Source organism: Cherax quadricarinatus, chromosome 3 (assembly GCF_038502225.1).
Source record: "Cherax quadricarinatus isolate ZL_2023a chromosome 3, ASM3850222v1, whole genome shotgun sequence".
NCBI lineage: Eukaryota > Metazoa > Arthropoda > Malacostraca > Decapoda > Parastacidae > Cherax > Cherax quadricarinatus.
Genome location: NC_091294.1, coordinates 76366880 through 76387034, shown reverse-complemented (window position 1 = coordinate 76387034; position 20155 = coordinate 76366880). Strand labels below are relative to the sequence as shown.

The 20155-nt window shown below is 52.0% G+C and overlaps 1 protein-coding gene across 3 annotated transcripts in view; it reads left to right on the top strand.

The window, feature by feature from the left end:
- LOC128706628 (uncharacterized) overlaps positions 1 to 19538 on the top strand; it is a 41269-nt gene extending 21731 nt beyond the window's left edge. The window contains exons 6-8 of one of the 3 annotated variants that reach the window (XM_070092511.1): positions 6845 to 7063; positions 9708 to 9937; positions 15308 to 19538. In XM_070092511.1, the coding sequence (XP_069948612.1) occupies positions 6845 to 7063; positions 9708 to 9937; positions 15308 to 15431 (573 nt within the window). In that variant the 3' untranslated portion in view covers positions 15432 to 19538. Of the gene's footprint in view, positions 1 to 6844; positions 7064 to 9077; positions 9117 to 9707; positions 9938 to 15307 lie in introns of those variants that run through there. The other 2 variants (XM_070092513.1, XM_070092517.1) reach the window with 2 other exon arrangements.
- Positions 19539 to 20155: the final 617 nt, after the last annotated feature.

The following is a 20155-nucleotide window of genomic DNA, read 5'->3' as shown; positions in this document are numbered from 1 at the left end:
GACACCAGTACCGCTACCACCGACACCAGTACCGCTACCACCGACACCAGCACCGCCACCACTGACACCAGTACCGCTGCCATCCGACACCAGTACCGCCTACCTCACCGACACCTAGTACCGCTACTACCGACACCAGCACCTGCCTACCTACCGACACCAGTACCGCCACCACCGACACTAGCACCGCTATACCACCGACACCAGTACCTGCCATACCTGACACCAGTACCGCTGCCACCTGACACCTAGCATCACACCGACACCCGCACCGCCTACCACGACACCAGTACCGCTACCACCGACACCAGTACCTGCTGCCACCTGACACCAGCACCGCCTACCTACCGCCCACTCCAGCCGCACCGCTACCACTGACACCCCAGCACCGCCACCACCGACACCAGTACCGCTACCACCGACACCAGTACCGCTACCACCGACACTAGCACCGCCACCACCGACACCAGCACCGCTACCATCCGACACCAGTACCGCTGCCACCGACACCAGCACCGCCACCTACCGACACCAGCACCGCTGCCACCGACACCAGCACCTGCTACCACCGACACCAGTACCGCCTGCCACCTGACACCAGCACCGCTACCACGACACCAGTACCGCCATACCGACACCAGCACCGCTACCACCGACACCAGTACCGCTACCACCGACACCAGTACCGCCACCACCGACACCAGTACCGCTGCCACCGACACCAGCACCGCCACCACCGACACCAGTACCGCTACCACCGACACCAGTACCGCCTACCACCGACACCGGTACCTGCCACTACCGACCAGTACCGCTACCACCGACACCAGTACCGCCTACCACCGACACCAGCACCGCCGCCACCGACACCAGCACCGCCACCACCGTCACCTAGTACCGCTACCACCGACACCTAGCACCGCTACCACCGACACCACCGCCGCTACCGACACCTAGCACCGCCTACCACCGACACCAGTACCGCCTACCACCTGACACCAGTACCGCTGCCACCACCGACACCAGTACCGCCTACCACCGGACACCAGCACCGCCACCACCGACACCAGTACCGCTACCACCGACACCAGTACCGCTACCACCGACACCAGTACCGCCTTACCACCGACACCAGTACCTGCTGCCTACCTGACACCTAGCACGCTACCACCTGACACCAGCACCGCTACCTACCGACACCAGTACCGCCGCCACCGACACCAGCACCGCCTACCACCGACACCTAGCACCGCCTACCACCGACACCAGTACCGCTACCACCGACACCAGTACCGCCTACCACCGACACCAGTTACCGCCGCCGCCACCGACACTAGTACCGCCTACCACCGACACCAGTACCGCTACCTACCGACACTAGCACCGCCACTACCGACACCAGTACCGCTACCACCTGACACCAGTGACCGCTGCCACCGACACTAGCACCGCTACCACCGTCACCAGCACCGCCATACCACCGACACCAGTACCGCTACCACCGACACCAGTACCGCCGTTACCGACACCTAGTACCTCGCCTACCACCTGACACCAGTACCGCTACCACCGACACCAGTACCGCTGCCACCGACACCAGCACCGCCACCACCGACACCAGTACCGCTACCACCTGACACCAGTACCGCTACCACCGACACCAGTACCGCCACCACCTGACACCAGTACCTGCCTGCCACCGACACCAGCACCTGCCTACCACCGACACCTAGTACCGCCGCCTACCGACACCAGCAACCGCCTACCACCGACACCAGTACCGCTACCACCGACAGCAGTACCGCTGCCACCGACACCAGTACCGCCGCCACCGGCACCAGCACCGCCATCCACCTGGCACCAGCACCGCTACCACCGACACCAGTACCGCCTGCCTACCGACACCAGTACCGCTGCCTACCGGCACCAGCACCGCCACCACCTGGCACCAGTACCGCTACCACCGACACCAGCACCGCTACCACCGACACCAGCACCGCTGCCACCTGACACCAGCACCGCCTGCTACCGGCACCAGCACCGCTACCACCGGACACCTTAGTACCGCCACCACCGACACCAGTACCGCTGCCACCGACACCAGCACCGCTGCCTACCGGCACTAGTACCGCTACCACCGACACCAGCACCGCTACCACCGACACCAGCACCGCTGCCACCGACACCAGCACCGCTGCCACTCGGCACCAGCACCGCTACCACCGACACCAGCACCGCTACCTACCGACACCTAGCACCTGCCTACCACCGGCACCAGTACCGCTACCACCGACACCTAGCACCTGCCTACCACCGACACCAGCACCGCCACCACCGACACCAGCACCGCCTGCCACCGGCACCAGCACCGCCACCACCGACACCAGCACCGCTACCACCGACACCAGCACCGCCTACCACCGACACCAGCACCGCCTGCCACCGGCACCTAGCACCGCCTACCACCGACACCAGTACCGCCACCACCGACACCAGTACCGCCGCCACCGACACCAGTACCGCTACCACCGACACCAGCACCTGCCACCACCGACACCTAGCACCGCTGCCACCGACACCTTAGCACCTGCCTACCACCGACACCAGCACCGCCACTTACCTGACACCAGTACCGCCTTACCACCGACACCAGCACCGCCTACCTACCGACACCAGTACCGCCTGCCATGACACCAGCACCGCCACCACCGACACCAGCACCGCCACCACCGACACCAGCACCGCCACCACCGACACCAGTACCGCCTACCACCGACACCAGCACCGCTACCACCGACACCAGCACCGCCTGCCTACCGACACCAGCACCGCCTACCTCCGACACCTAGTACCGCTACCACCGACACCTAGCACCGCCTACCACCGACACCAGCACCGCCTACCACCGACACCAGTACCGCCTACCACCGACACCAGTACCGCTACCACCGACACCAGCACCGCCTACCGCCTGACACCAGTACCGCTGCCTACCGACACCAGTACCGCTACCACCGACACCAGCACCTGCTACCACCGACACCAGCACCGCCTACCACCGACACCAGTACCGCTGCCACCTGACACCAGTACCGCCTACCACCGACACCAGTACCGCCACCTACCGACACCAGTACCGCCTACCACCGACACCAGCACCGCCACCTACCGACACCAGCATCCGCTACCACCGACACCTAGTACCGCTACCACCGACACCAGTACCGCTGCCACCGACACCAGTACCGCTACCACCGACACCAGTACCGCTACCACCGACACCAGTACCGCTACCACCTGACACCAGTACCGCTGCCACTGACACCAGCACCGCCTACCACCGACACCAGTACCGCCTACCTACCGACACCAGTACCGCCTACCACCTGACACCAGTACCTGCCTACCACCGACACCAGTCACCGCTACCACCTGACACCAGTACCGCCACCACCGACACCCAGCACCGCTACCACCGACACCTAGTACCGCTGCCACCGACACCAGCACCGCTACCACCGACACCAGTACCGCCGCCACCGACACCAGCACCGCTACCACCGACACCAGCACCGCCTGCTACCGACACCAGCGCACCGCCTACCACCGACACCAGTACCGCCACCACCGACACCAGCACCGCCTACCACCGACACCAGTACCGCCACCACCGACACCAGCCGCTACCACCGGACACCAGTACCGCCTGCCACCTGACACCTAGCACCGCCTACCACTGACACCTAGTACCGCCACCACCGACACCAGTACCGCCTACCACCGACACCGGCACCGCTACCTACCGACACCAGCACCGCTACCACCGACACCAGCACCGCCTACCACCGACACCAGTACCGCCTGCCACCGACACTAGTACCGCCACCACCGTCACCAGCACCGCCTACCACCGACACCAGTACCGCCACCACCGACACTAGTACCGCTGCCACCGACACCTAGCACTGCCACCACCGACACCAGCACCGCCACCACCGACACCAGTACCGCTACCACCGACACCAGTACCGCTACCACCGACACCAGCACCGCCACCACCGACACCAGTTACCGCTACCACCGACACCAGTACCGCTACCACCGACACCAATACCGCCACCACCTGATACCAGCACCGCTACCACCGACACCAGTACCGCTGCCACCGACACTAGTACCGCTACCACCGTCACCAGTACCTGCCACCACCGACACCAGTACCGCCACCACCGACACCTAGTACCGCTGCCACCTGGCACCAGCGCACCTGCCTACCTTACCTGGCACCAGTACCGCTACCACCGACACCAGCAATTTGCCACCACCGACACCAGTACCGCCTGCCTACCGACACCAGTACCGCCTGCCACCTGGCACCAGCACCGCCTACCACCGACACCAGTACCGGCCTACCACCGACACCAGTACCGCCTGCCACCGACACCAGTACCGCCTTGCCACCTGGCACCAGCACCGCTACCTACCTGACACCAGTACCGCCAACCTACCGACACCAGCACCGCCGCCACCGACACTCAGTACCGCCTGCCACCGGCACCAGTACCGCCACCACCGACACCAGTACCGCCACCACCGACACCAGTACCGCTACCACCGGCACCAGTACCGCTACCACCGACACCAGCACCGCTACCACCGACACCAGCACCGCCTACCACCTGACACCAGTACCGCCTGCCACCGGCACCAGTACCGCCTACCTACCGACACCTAGCACCGCCACCACCGACACCAGTACCGCTACCACCGACACCAGTACCGCTGCCACCGGCACCAGTACCGCCACTACCGACACCAGTACCGCTACCACCGACACCTATCACTGCTGCCACTGACACCTAGTACCTGCTACCACCGACACCAGCACTGGCCACTACCGACACCAGTACCGCCTGCCTACCGACACCAGTACCGCCTACTACCGACACCAGTACCGCCACCACCGACACCAGCACCGCCTACCACCGACACCAGCACCGCCACCTACCGACACCTAGCACCGCCTTGCCACCTGTCACCTAGTACCGCCTACCACCGACACCAGTACCGCCTACCACCGACACCAGTACCGCCTACCTACCGACGACCTAGCACCTTGCCACCACCGACACCAGTACCGCCTACCACCGACACCAGTACCGCTGCCACCTGACACCAGTACCTTGCCACTTCCGGACACCAGCACCGCCTACCACCGACACCAGCACCGCTACCACCGACACCAGTACCGCCTACCACCGACACCAGTACCGCCACCACCGACACCAGCACCTGCCTACCACCGACACCAGCACCGCCACCGCCGACACCAGTACCGCCTGCCACCGACACCTAGCACCGCTACCACCGGACACCAGTACCGCCTCCACCGACACAGCACCGCTACCACCTGACACCAGTACCGCCTGCCTACCGACACCTAGCACCGCTACCACCGACACCAGTACCGCTACCACCGACACTAGCACCGCCTTACCTACCGACACCTAGCACCGCCTACCACTGACACCAGCACTGCTACCATCCGACACCAGTACCGCTAATACCTGACACCAGCACCGCTGCCACCGACACCAGTACCGCCACCACCGACACCAGCACCGCCTACCACCGACACCAGTACCGCCTACCACCGACACCTAGCACCGCTGCCACCGACACCAGTACCGCCACCACCGACACCAGCACCGCCACCACCGACACCAGCACTGCCACCTACCGACACCAGCACCGCCTACCACCGACACCAGCACCGCTACCACCGACACCAGCACCTGCCTACCTACCGACACTAGTACCGCTACCACCGACACCAGCACCGCCTGCCTACCGACACCAGCACCGCTACCACCGACACCAGTACCGCTGCCACCGACATTCCAGCACCGCCACCACCGACACCAGTACCGCCTGCTACCGACACCAGTACCGCCACCACCGACACCAGCACCGCCACCACCGACACCAGTACCGCTACCACCGACACCAGCACCGCCACCACCGACACCAGCACCGCCTACCACCGACACCAGTACCGCCTGCCACCGACACCAGTACCGCCACCACCTGACACCTAGTACCGCCTACCACCGACACCGGCACCGCTACCACCGACACCGGCATGCCTACCACCGACACCAGCACCGCCACCTACCGACACCAGTACCGCCACCTACCGACACCAGTACCGCTGCCACTGACACCAGTACCGCTACCACTGTCACCAGCACCGCTACCATGACACCAGCACCTGCCACCACCGACACCAGTACCGCCTGCCACCGACACCAGCACCGCCTACCACCGACACCTAGCACGCTACCACCGACACCTAGCACCGCCACCACCGACACCAGCACCGCCACCACCGACACCAGTCACCGCCTACCACCGACACCATCACCGCTACCACCGACACCAGCACCGCCTACCACCGACACCAGTACCGCTGCCACCGGACACCAGCACCGCCTACCACCGACACCAGCACCGCCTACCACCGACACCAGTACCGCTGCCACCGACACCAGTACCGCCACCACCGACACCAGTACCGGACACTAGTACTGCTACTACTGACACTAGTACTGCTACTACTGACACTAGTACTGCTACTACTGACACTAGTACTGCTACTACTGACACTAGTACTGCTACTACTGACACTAGTACTGCTACTACTGACACTAGTACTGCTGCTGCCACTGGTACCACTACAAGCCATTAATTAACATCCTAACAATTTGTCGTAAATTCTACCGTTATTACTTGTGTTACGTGGTTTACTTGTGTTACGTGGTTTAATTGTGTTACGTGGTTACAGAAGGAGTCGCAGAGGCACGTGATGCAGTCAGGAGGCCAGGAAATGCCTCTTCCTGGCACTCTGGAGTATAAATGGCGACTCAAGTCCCGCTTCCTCATCTACGTCCACTCCAAGATGGCTCTGGCTGACGACTCTCACATCGTAATCGGCTCTGCTAACCTCAACCAGCGTTCCTTGGACGGTACTCGCGATACCGAGGTAGCAGTAGCTGCTTGCCAGGTGTGTATGGTTAATTGGTGGTGTTTACAGGTGTTGAGTGCTAGTTTTTCGGCCTTTCACTTAGCAGTAAATTGGTTTTTAGTGTTCTGGTCATCTATAAATCTGTTGGGATAGATTTTCAACCCTTTAGTTTGCTTGTTGTATCATAATAATAATAATAATAATAATAATAATAATAATAATAATAATAATAATAATAATAATAATAATAATAATAATAAAAATAATAATAATAATAATAATAATAATAATAATAATAATAATAAAAATAAAAATAATAATAATAAAAATAATAAAAATAATAATAATAATAGTAATAATAATAATAATAATAATAATAATAATAATAATAATAATAATAATAATAATAATAATAATAATAATAATAATAAAAATAATAATAAAAATAATAATAATAATAATAATAATAATAATAATAATAATAATAATAATAATAATAATAATAATAATAATAATAATAATAATAAAAATAATAATAATAATAATAATAATAATAATAATAATAATAATAATAATAATAATAATAATAATAATAATAATAATTACATTTCTGAAAGTACATGATACAACTTATACATACATAGACAAAATCACTAATATAGTATATAGAAAGCCCGTGGTTATACAGAGTATTTCTGGCAATTAGGTTAATTTTTTTCCCGTGGATGCGACCCACACCAGGTACCTACTTACTGCTAGATGAACAGAAACAGCAGGTGTAAGGTGATGAACACCCAGGTACCTACTTACTGCTAGGTGAACAGTGACAGCAGATGTCTGAAGGAAACGAACCCGATGTTTTCGCCTGTACCGGGGATCGAACCACGGATACTCAATGTGTAAGCTGTGTAACCATTTAATTAACTACAGAAACTCAAGACTTATCGCCACAGAAGACAACACTCAATAGAGAAGAATCCTGGAATCATCGCTTATCTCTATAACCAACAATTTCAACCAGAACAATGGCTTCTATAACATAGCTGAACCACTCGCCAAGAAACTTCTTCATCGCTGTCCCACATAAGAACATAGAACACTGCAGAAGGTCTACTCACAACTTGTCCAATACCCCTGCCAAGCTACCCAAGACTCTATAACTCCACCCGGTAGATCATCAGATGCAGCATTCTCCACCTGACCTCAACATTCTGAACATGACTATAAATACTCCCGTACCTTCCACCCCAGGTAGATCTGTGTGTGACTTGAAAAAGCCCACTGTGTGGGTGAAACGTTGTCAATATAGGATCACATTATACTGCATATGTGTTTATGGATATGAGGTACACAATAAACTAGCCACTACCATCCACAAAATGGATATAAGGTACACAATAAACTAGCCACTACCATCCACAAAATGGATATGAGGTACACAATAAACTAGCCACTACCATCCACAGGACAGATATGAGGTACACAATAAACTAGTCACTACCATCCACAGGATGGATATGAGGTACACAAAAAACTAGCCACTACCATCCACAGGATGGATATGAGGTACACAAAAAACTAGCCACTACCATCCACATGATGGATATGAGGTACACAATAAACTAGCCACTACCATCCACAGGATGGATATGAGGTACACAAAAAACTAGCCACTACCATCCACAGGATGGATATGAGGTACACAATAAACTAGCCACTACCATCCACAGGATGAATATGAGGTACACAATAAACTGGCCACTTCGGCGGCAAAATCTATCCTTATATTTCTGGGTAAAATCAGTGGCCAGCGCTTCTAGGGTTGAATGACCCTTATATATGTATCATATACATTATGCTTCTAAAAATTATATTTTCAATACTCTTCTGTGTACACACATCTCACTGGTATATGATCTTGGTCAGTCGTTCAGGTACGATGTTTGAATCGTTGTTTGTGGACGGAGGATCGAACCACAAGTTATTTTGTTTATTTTAATGTCACACACGACTTCCCATAATTATTAGTGTATAGTCAACTGTTTCTTGACAGGTTCGTGCCAACGACTGGGTATGATAGTCTCCTGTTTCTTGACAGGTTCGTGTCAACGACTGGGTATGATAGTCTCCTGTTTCCTGACAGGTTCGTGCCAACGACTAGGTATGATAGTCTCCTGTTTCTTGACAGGTTCGTGCCAACGACTGGGTATGATAGTCTCCTGTTTCTTGACAGGTTCGTGTCAACGACTGGGTATGATAGTCTCCTGTTTCTTGACAGGTTCGTGCCAACGACTAGGTATGATAGTCTCCTGTTTCTTGACAGGTTCGTGCCAACGACTGGGTATAATAGTCTCCTGTTTCTTTACAGGTTCGTGCCAACGACTGGGTATGATAGTCTCCTGTTTCTTGACAGGTTCGTGCCAACGACTGGGTATGATAGTCTCCTGTTTCTTGACAGGTTCGTGCCAACGACTGGGTATAATAGTCTCCTGTTTCTTGACAGGTTCGTGCCAACGACTGGGTATAATAGACTCCTGTTTCTTGACAGGTTCGTGCCAACGACTAGGTATGATAGTCTCCTGTTTCTTGACATGTTCGTGCCAACGACTGGGTATGATAGTCTCCTGTTTCTTGACAGGTTCGTGCCAACGACTGGGTATGATAGTCTCCTGTTTCTTGACAGGTTCGTGCCAACGACTCAACCACAGAAGAAGCCGTTGAAGACGGGGCTGTCAGGGATTTCCGTAGATCACTGTGGGCGGAACACACGTCAGGTCTGTCAGAGGAGGACGCAGCACTGACAGACCCAGCCTCACTGACAGCCATCACCAGGATCAGAGAGTTGGCTGACGATGCCTTGAACAAATATATTGACGATTCCTTTGACAATGAACACAGAATCCGCTTTCTTAGGTAAAGTGCGTGTACTCTCCTAATTGTGGTTGCAGGGGTCCATTCATAGCTCCTGGCCCTACTTCTTCACTGGACGCTACTAGATCGAACTCTCCCTGCCCCATGAGCTTCATCATACCTCTTCTTAAAGCTGTGCATGGATCCTGCTTCCGCTACCATGCTTTCCAGACTATTCCACTTCCTGACAACTCTATGACTGAAGAAATACTTCCTCACATCCCTGTGACTCGTCTGATTTTTTAACTTCCAGTTGTGACCCCTTGTGTGTGTGTGTGTGTGTGTGTGTGTGTACTCACCTAGTTGTACTCACCTAGTTGAGGTTGCGGGGGTCGAGTCCGAGCTCCTGGCCCCGCCTCTTCACTGATCGCTACTAGGTCACTCTCCCTGAGCCGTGAGCTTTATCATACCTCTGCTTAAAGCTATGTATGGATCCTGCCTCCACTACATCGCTTCCCAAACTATTCCACTTACTGACTACTCTGTGGCTGAAGAAATACTTCCTAACATCCCTGTGATTCATCTGTGTCTTCAGCTTCCAACTGTGTCCCCTTGTTACTGTGTCCAATCTCTGGAACATCCTGTCTTTGTCCACCTTGTCAATTCCTCTCAGTATTTTGTATGTCGTTATCATGTCCCCCCTATCTCTCCTGTCCTCCAGTGTCGCCAGGTTCATTTCCCTTAACCTCTCCTCGTAGGACATACCTCTTAGCTCTGGGACTAGTCTTGTTGCAAACCTTTGCACTTTCTCTAGTTTCTTCACGTGCTTGGCTAGGTGTGGGTTCCAAACTGGTGCCGCATACTCCAATATGGGCCTAACATACACGGTGTACAGGGTCCTGAACGATTCCTTATTAAGATGTCGGAATGCTGTTCTGAGGTTTGCTAGGCGCCCATATGCTGCAGCAGTTATTTGGTTGATGTGCGCTTCAGGAGATGTGCCTGGTGTTATACTCACCCCAAGATCTTTTTCCTTGAGTGAGGTTTGTAGTCTCTGACCCCCTAGACTGTACTCCGTCTGCGGCCTTCTTTGCCCTTCCCCAATCTTCATGACTTTGCACTTGGTGGGATTGAACTCCAGGAGCCAATTGCTGGACCAGGTCTGCAGCCTGTCCAGATCCCTTTGTAGTTCTGCCTGGTCTTCGATCGAGTGTATTCTTCTCATCAACTTCACGTCATCTGCAAACAGGGACACCTCAGAGTCTATTCCTTCCGTCATGTCGTTCACAAATACCAGAAACAGCACTGGTCCTAGGACTGACCCCCTGCGGGACCCCGCTGGTCACAGGTGCCCACTCTGACACCTCGCCACGTACCATGACTCGCTGCTGTCTTCCTGACAAGTATTCCCTGATCCATTGTAGTGCCTTCCCTGTTATCCCTGCTTGGTCCTCCAGTTTTTGCACCAATCTCTTGTGTGGAACTGTGTCAAACGCCTTCTTGCAGTCCAAGAAAATGCAATCCACCCACCCCTCTCTCTCTTGTCTTACTGCTGTCACCATGTCATAGAACTCCAGTAGGTTTGTGACACAGGATTTCCCGTCCCTGAAACCATGTTGGCTGCTGGTGATGAGATCATTCCTTTCTAGGTGTTCCACCACTCTTCTCCTGATAATCTTCTCCATGATTTTGCGTGTGTGATTTTTGTGTGTGTGTGTGTGTGTGTGTGTGTGTGTGTGTGTGTGTATGTGTGTGGGTGTGTGTGTGTGTGTGTGTGTGTGTGTGTACTCACCTTGAGAAGGACGCAGTGTATATTCTATGTATATATTACCTTTTCATGTAATTTATATTGGAGATATTTTCATTAATAATTTAAAATCAAAATATTTTTCTTTATATTATTATCTGAGTCTTTGTTTTAGTTATATAAATTAGTAGGTTGACCTGACTGCTGTCAGCCTGGCTGTCAGCCTGGCTGTCAGCTCCTGTTAACCCCTGCTCGCTTATTTCAATCTCTGGGGGATAATAAGTGCTGTCAGCCTGGCTGTCAGCTCCTGTTAACCTCTGCTCGCTTATTTCAATCTCTGGGGGTAATAAGTGCTGTCAGTCTGGCTGTCAGCTCCTGTTAACCTCTGCTCGCTTATTTCAATCTCTGGGGGATAATAAGTGCTGTCAGCCTGGCTGTCAGCTCCTGTTAACCCCTGCTTGCTTATTTCAACCTCTGGGGGGATAATAAGTGCTGTCAGCCTGGCTGTCAGCTCCTGTTAACCCCTGCTTGCTTATTTCAATCTCTGGGGGATAATAAGTGCTGTCAGCCTGGCTGTCAGCTCCTGTTAACCCCTGCTCGCTTATTTCAATCTCTGGGGGATAATAAGTGCTGTCAGCCTGGCTGTCAGCTCCTGTTAACCTCTGCTCGCTTATTTCAATCTCTGGGGGATAATAAGTGCTGTCAGCCTGGCTGTCAGCTCCTGTTAACCCCTGCTCGCTTATTTCAATCTCTGGGGGGATAATAAGTGCTGTCAGCCTGGCTGTCAGCTCCTGTTAACCCCTGCTTCTTATTTCAATCTCTGGGGGGATAATAAGTGCTGTCAGCCTGGCTGTCAGCTCCTGTTAACCCCTGCTTCTTATTTCAATCTCCGGGGGGATAATAAGTGCTGTCAGCCTGGCTGTCAGCCTGGCTGTCAGCTCCTGTTAACCCCTGCTTCTTATTTCAATCTCTTGGGAGGGTAATAAGTGCTGTCAGCCTGGCTGTCAGCTGCTGTTAACCCCTTCTCGCTTATTTCAGTCTCCGGAGTAGCTGTAAAGTCTGCCTCACACACCTCGCTACATCCAGCATAATTTTCTCTCTCTGGCTGTTGAGTCGTGGTGCCCGCAAGTTTAATCGGCTCTGTTGTCTTTTTCGTGTGTTAGACTCTGGTTTGTGTAGTCTTAATTATTTTTTTTAAGACCGAGACGCAAAATTTGGTTGATTCAAAAATTTCTGATATTATCCTAACATCACAAGACTTTGAGAAAAGCAATATATGACCTGGCCAACCATTCTGCCCCAGGACCAGACTTGTGGAACTCCGTGTTCATCAAGAACACGGAGTTACGTGTTCATCAAGAACACGGAGTTACGTGTTCATCAAGAACACGGAGTTACGTGTTCATCAAGAACACGGAGTTACGTGTTCATCAAGAACACGGAGTTACGTGTTTATCAAGAACACGGAGTTACGTGGCCTGGTGGCTAAAGCTCCCGCTTCACACACGGAGGTCCCGGTTCGATTCCCGGCGGGTGGAAATATTTCGACACGTTTCCTTACACCTGTTGTCCTGTTCACCTAGCAGCAAATAGGTACCTGGGTGTTAGTCGACTGGTGTGGGTCGCATCCTGGGGGACAAGATTAAGAACCCCAATGGAAATAAGTTAGACAGTCCTCGATGACGCACTGACTTTCTTGGGTTATCCTGGGTGGCTAACCCTCCGGGGTTAAAAATCCGAACGAAATCTTATCTTATCTGTCTAACCCACGGTGGCGTTCCGTGGGTGACGTTCGTGGGTGAGACGGAACCACGTACTGCTCGTCACTCTTGGTAGGGACTTGTCTGAGTCGAGTCATTACCAGCCTGGACTATATATATCCTTATTCAAAATTGTATATACTTGTATACTTGCATTATTCAAATTCTTGAATCTCTGCAGAGTAATGTACTTCTGGAGTTTATCTGGAGAGAGTTCCGGGGGTCAACGCCCCCGCGGCCCGGTCTGTGACCAGGCCTCCTTAGGTCAGTGTCCCAGGATGCGACCCACACCAGTCGACTAACACCCAGGTACCCATTTTACTGATGGGGAACATAGACAACAGGTGGAAAGAAACACGTCCAATGTTTCTACTCTGGCTGGGAATCGAACCCAGGCCCTCACCGTGTGAAGCGAGAGCGTTAACCACCAGGCCACCAGAGCCACCTAGTTGATATTTGGGAATCATATAATTATTGACGGCAAATAAAGGAATATACTGAGAAAACTGTATAAACTTCTCTCCATATGTCAGATATTTTAACTCGGTATATATCCTCCCAGACAATTTTTTATTTTTTGTTTGTTAAAGGAGATTTGATGCCGAGTTTATAATGAGAAGTAATGTAGAGAAGCTTATTAATTTCTGTTAGGTAACTGGAATAGTAAATTCGACTTTCTCGAAACCAGAAACTGGGGTTTTGTAACAGTTTGCAGGAGTCAAGTCACAGCTCCTGGCCGGCCTCTTCGCTGGTTGCTACTAGGTCCCCTCTCTCTCTCTCCCTTCAGTGAGCTTTATCGTATTTCTTCTTAAAGCTGTGTAGGGATAGTAAGTCGCTCTCCAGATTGATCCACTTCCTGACAACTCTGTGACTGAAGAAATACTTCCTAATATCCCTGTGACTCGTCTGAGTCTTCAGCTTCCAGTTGTGACCCCTTGTTTCTGTGTCACATCTCTGGAATATGTAAAGTAAAAGGACACAAGTGCAACTAATGTGAATTTTTATTGTGGCAACGTTTCGCTCTCCAGGAGCTTTATCAAGCCATAATGACTTGATAAAGCTCCTGGAGAGCGAAACGTTGCCACAATAACATGTCACATTAGTTGCACTTGTGTCCTTTTACTTTACATATTGTCGGTAATTCTACCAACTTTATTACATCTCTGGAACATCCTGTTCCTGTCCACCTAGCCAATTCCTCTCAGTGGATTTTATATCGTTATCATGTCCCTTCTATCTCTCCTGTCCCCCAGTGTCGTTAGGTCGTTTTCCCATGATATCTCGTAGGACATTCCCCTTAGCTCCGGGGAAGCCCTTGCTTCAAATCTTTTGCAGTTTCACTAACTTTTTGACGTTCCTGACCAGGTGTGGGTTCCATAATGGTGCTGCATACTCCAGTATAGGCCTGACGTACACGCTGTATAGTCTTGAACGATTCCCTACTGAGTTATCTAAATGCTGTTCTGAGGTTTGCCAGGCACCTATATGCTGCAGCAATTAATTGGTTGATGTGCGCCTCAGGAGATGTGCTCGGTATTATACTCACCCCGAGATCTTTTATCTTAAGTGAGGTTTGCAGTCTTTGGCCCGCTAGCCTGTACTCTGTCCGCGGTCTTCTTTGACCTTCCCCAATCGTCATAACTATAAAACTGGTGGGATTAAACTGCAGAAGTCAGTTCCTGGACTAGGCTTGCAGCCTGTCCAGTTGCTGGACCAGGCTTGCAGCCTGTCCAGTTCACTTTAGTCGTTATAAGTTAATTTTAATTCTCACATCACATTTCTGTAAGATCACTGTTGTGGTGCTGACAGTGAGATTCTCACTGCGGTGGTGCTGACAGTGAGATCATCACTGCTTTGGGGCTGACAGTAAGATGATCTTGGTGCTGATAGTTAAGACCGTCACCTGACATAGTTTCCTATCCTCAGGTATCCACTACAAGTGAGTGCTGACGGGACAGTACAGACGTGCCCAGACCTGCCCAACATACCTGACTTTGATGTGCCAGTGGTGGGTGCCAGGGGTGTGCTGCCTTCCACCCCTGCTCTCTAAGTCATCTGGTGGAGTGCTGCCTTCCACCCCTGCTGTCTAGGAGGGCAGCTGGTGGAGTGCTGCCTTCCACCCCTGCTCTATAAGTCATCTGGTGGAGTGCTGCCTTCCACCCCTGCTCTCTAAGTCATCTGGTGGAGTGCTGCCTTCCACCCCTGCTCTCTAAGTCATCTGGTGGAGTGCTGCCTTCCACCCCTGCTCTCTAAGTCATCTGGAGGAGTGCTGCCTTCCACCCCTGCTGTCTAGGAGGGCAGTTGGAGTGCTGCCTTCCGCTCCTGCCATCTAGAAGGGCAGCTGGTGGTGTGCTGCCTTCCACCCCTGCCGTCTAGGAGAGCAGCTGGTGGAGTGCTGCCTTCCACCCCTGCCGTCTAGGAGAGCAGCTGGTGGAGTGCTGCCTTCCACCCCTGCCGTCTAGGAGGGCAGCTGGTGGAGTGCTGCCTTCCACCCCTGCCGTCTAGGAGGGCAGCTGGTGGAGTGCTGCCTTCCACCCCTGCTATCTAGGAGAACAGCTGGTGGAGTGCTGCCTTCCACCCCTGCCGTCTAGGAGAGCAGCTGGTGGAGTGCTGCCTTCCACCCCTGCCGTCTAGGAGAGCAGCTGGTGGAGTGCTGCCTTCCACCCCTGCCGTCTAGGAGAGCAGCTGGTGGAGTGCTGCCTTCCACCCCTGCCGTCTAGGAGAGCAGCTGGTGGAGTGCTGCCTTCCACCCCTGCCGTCTAGGAGAGCAGCTGGTGGAGTGCTGCCTTCCACCCCTGCCGTCTAGGAGGGCAGCTGGTGGAGTGCTGCCTTCCACCCCTGCCGTCTAGGAGGGCAGCTGGTGGAGTGCTGCCTTCCACCCCTGCCGTCTAGGAGGGCAGCTGGTGGAGTGCTGCCTTCCACCCCTGCCGTCTAGGAGGGCAGCTGGTGGAGTGCTGCCTTCCGCCCCTGCCGTCTAGGAGGGCAGCTGGTGGAGTGCTGCCTTCCACCCCTGCCGTCTAGGAGGGCAGCTGGTGGAGTGCTGCCTTCCACCCCTGCTATCTAGGAGAACAGCTGGTGGAGTGCTGCCTTCCACCCCTGCCGTCTAGGAGAGCAGCTGGTGGAGTGCTGCCTTCCACCCCTGCCGTCTAGGAGAACAGCTGGTGGAGTGCTGCCTTCCACCCCTCCCGTCTAGGAGGGCAGCTGGTGGAGTGCTGCCTTCCACCCCTCCCGTCTAGGAGGGCAGCTGGTGGAGTGCTGCCTTCCACCCCTCCCGTCTAGGAGGGCAGCTGGTGGAGTGCTGCCTTCCACCCCTGCCGTCTAGGAGGGCAGCTGATGGAGTGGCTTCAACCACTGGAAATTAACGCGCACCTTTCGGTCCGTCCAGTGACTGACGATGGTTCACCAGATACCGAAACCTCGTCCTAAGATTCGCTCTCTAAGTGGCGATTTTTGAGATGAATTTCTTCTCTGCCAGGATTTATGTTCTTTTCTGCCAGGATTTATGTTCTTTTCTGCCAGGATTTATGTTCTTTTCTGCCAGGATTTATGTTCTTTTCTGCCAGGATTTATGTTCTTTTCTGCCAGGATTTATGTTCTTTTCTGCCAGGATTTATGTACCTTTCTGCCAGGATTTATGTTCTTTTCTGCCAGGATTTATGTTCTTTTCTGCCAGGATTTATGTTCTTTTCTGCCAGGATTTATGTTCTTTTCTGCCAGGATTTATGTACCTTTCTGCCAGGATTTATGTACCTTCAGCCAGGATTTATGTACCTTTCTGCCAGGATTTATGTATCTTCAGCCAGGATTTATGTACCTCCAGTCAGGATTTATGTACCTTCAGCCAGGATTTATGTACCTTTCTGCCAGGATTTATGTACCTTCAGCCAGGATTTATGTACCTCCAGCCAGGATTTATGTTCCTTCAGCCAGGATTTATGTACCTTCAGCCAGGATTTATGTACCTCCAGCCAGGATTTATGTACCTTTCTGCCAGGATTTATGTACCTCCAGCCAGGATTTATGTACCTTTCTGCCAGGATTTATGTACCTTCAGCCAGGATTTATGTACCTTTCTGCCAGGATTTATGTACCTTTCTGCCAGGATTTATGTACCTCCAGCCAGGATTTATGTACCTTTCTGCCAGGATTTATGTACCTTCAGCCAGGATTTATGTATCTTTCTGCCAGGATTTATGTACCTCCAGCCAGGATTTATGTATCTTTCTGCCAGGATTTATGTACCTTCAGCCAGAATTTATGTACCTTTCTGCCAGGATTTATGTACCTCCAGCCAGAATTTAGGTACCTTTCTGCCATGGTTTATGTACCTTTCTGCCAGGGTTTAGGTACCTTTCTGCCATGGTTTATGTACCTTTCTGCAAGGGTTTATGTACCTTTCTGCCATGGTTTATGTACCTTTCTGCCAGGGTTTATGTACCTTTCTGCCATGGTTTATGTACCTTTCTGCCAGGGTTTAGGTACCTTTCTGCCAGGGTTTAGGTACCTTTCTGCCATGGTTTATGTACCTTTCTGCCAGGGTTTAGGTACCTTTCTGCCATGGTTTATGTACCTTTCTGCCAGGGTTTATGTACCTTTCTGCCAGGGTTTAGGTACCTTTCTGCCATGGTTTATGTACCTTTCTGCCATGGTTTATGTACCTTTCTGCCAGGGTTTATGTACCTTTCTGCCAGGATTTATGTACCTCCAGCCAGGATTTATGTATCTTTCTGCAAGGATTTATGTACCTTCTGCCAGGGTTTAGGTACCTTTCTGCCAGGATTTATGTACCTCCAGCCAGGATTTACGTACCTTTCTGCCAGGATTTATGTACCTCCAGCCAGGATTTATGTACCTTTCTGCCAGGATTTATGTACCTCCAGCCAGGATTTATGTATCTTTCTGCCAGGATTTATGTACCTTCAGCCAGGATTTACGTACCTTTCTGCCAGGATTTATGTACCTCCAGCCAGAATTTAGGTACCTTTCTGCCATGGTTTATGTACCTTTCTGCCAGGGTTTAGGTACCTTTCTGCCATGGTTTATGTACCTTTCTGCCAGGGTTTATGTACCTTTCTTCCATGGTTTATGTACCTTTCTGCCAGGGTTTATGTACCTTTCTGCCATGGTTTATGTACCTTTCTGCCAGGGTTTAGGTACCTTTCTGCCAGGGTTTAGGTACCTTTCTGCCATGGTTTATGTACCTTTCTGCCAGGGTTTAGGTAACTTTCTGCCATGGTTTATGTATCTTTCTGCCAGGGTTTATGTACCTTTCTGCCAGGGTTTATGTACCTTTCTGCCAGGGTTTAGGTACCTTTCTGCCAGGGTTTATGTACCTTTCTGCCAGGTCTTTATGTACCTTTCTGCCAGGGTTTATGTACCTTTCTGCCATGGTTTATGTACCTTTCTGCCAGGGTTTATGTACCTTTCTGCCAGGGTTTATGTACCTTTCTGCCATGGTTTATGTACCTTTCTGCCATGGTTTATGTACCTTTCTGCAAGGGTTTATGTACCTTTCTGCCAGGGTTTATGTACCTTTCTGCCATGGTTTATGTACCTTTCTGCCCGGGTTTATGTACCTTTCTGCCAGGGTTTATGTACCTTTCTGCCAGGGTTTATGTACCTTTCTGCCAGGGTTTATGTACCTTTCTGCCAGGGTTTATGTACCTTTCTGCCAGGGTTTATGTACCTTTCTGCCAGGGTTTATGTACCTTTCTGCCAGGGTTTATGTACCTTTCTGCCATGGTTTATGTACCTTTCTGCCAGGGTTTATGTACCTTTCTGCCAGGGTTTAGGTACCTTTCTGCCATGGTTTATGTACCTTTCTGCCAGGGTTTATGTACCTTTCTGCCAGGGTTTAGGTACCTTTCTGCCAGGAAATTTCAACTTGTCTGCTAACCTAATTCTTGTATTCAGTTAACTGTGGTTGCAGGGGTCGAGTCATAGCTCCTGGCCCCGTCACTTGTCATTCATAATGTTTGTCCGTCAGGAAATATAACGGTTTTAAATTTAGATAAATTTAAGTTATGTCACTAGTATTTTTTCTTTGTTTCTTTGTATTGTTTCTTTGTTTCTTTGTATTTTTTCTTTGTTTCTTTGTATTATTTCTTTGTTTCTTTGTATTGTTTCTTTATCATATTTGAATATACTTAAAATATAATTGGTTGTTTATCTTATATACCTGTATGTAGGTACCTATATGTAGGTACCTGTATGTAGGTACCTATATGTAGGTACCTGTATGTAGGTACCTATATGTAGGTACCTGTATGTAGGTACCTATATGTAGGTACCTGTATGTAGGTGCCTGTATGTAGGTGCCTGTATGTAGGTACCTCCATGTAGGTACCTGTATGTAGGTGCCTGTCTGTAGGTGCCTGTCTGTAGGTGCCTGTCTGTAGGTGCCTGTTTGTAGGTGCCTGTCTGTAGGTGCCTGTCTGTAGGTGCCTGTATGTAGGTGCCGGTATGTAGGCACCTCCATGTAGGTACCTGTATGTAGGTGCCGGGCTGTGGCTCGTACGTTGGTTTGCGTGCAGCCAGCATCAACAGCCTGGTTGATCAGGCTCTGATCCACCAGGAGGCCTGGTCAAAGACCGGGCCGCGGGGGCGTTGACCCCCGGAACTCTCTCCAGGTAAACTCCAGGTAGGTGCCTGTCTGTAGGTGCCTGTCTGTAGATGCCTGTCTGTAGGTGCCTGTCTGCAGGTGCCTGCCTGTAGGTGCCTGTCTGTAGGTGCCTGTCTGTAGGTGCCTGTCTGTAGGAGCCTGCCTGTAGGTGC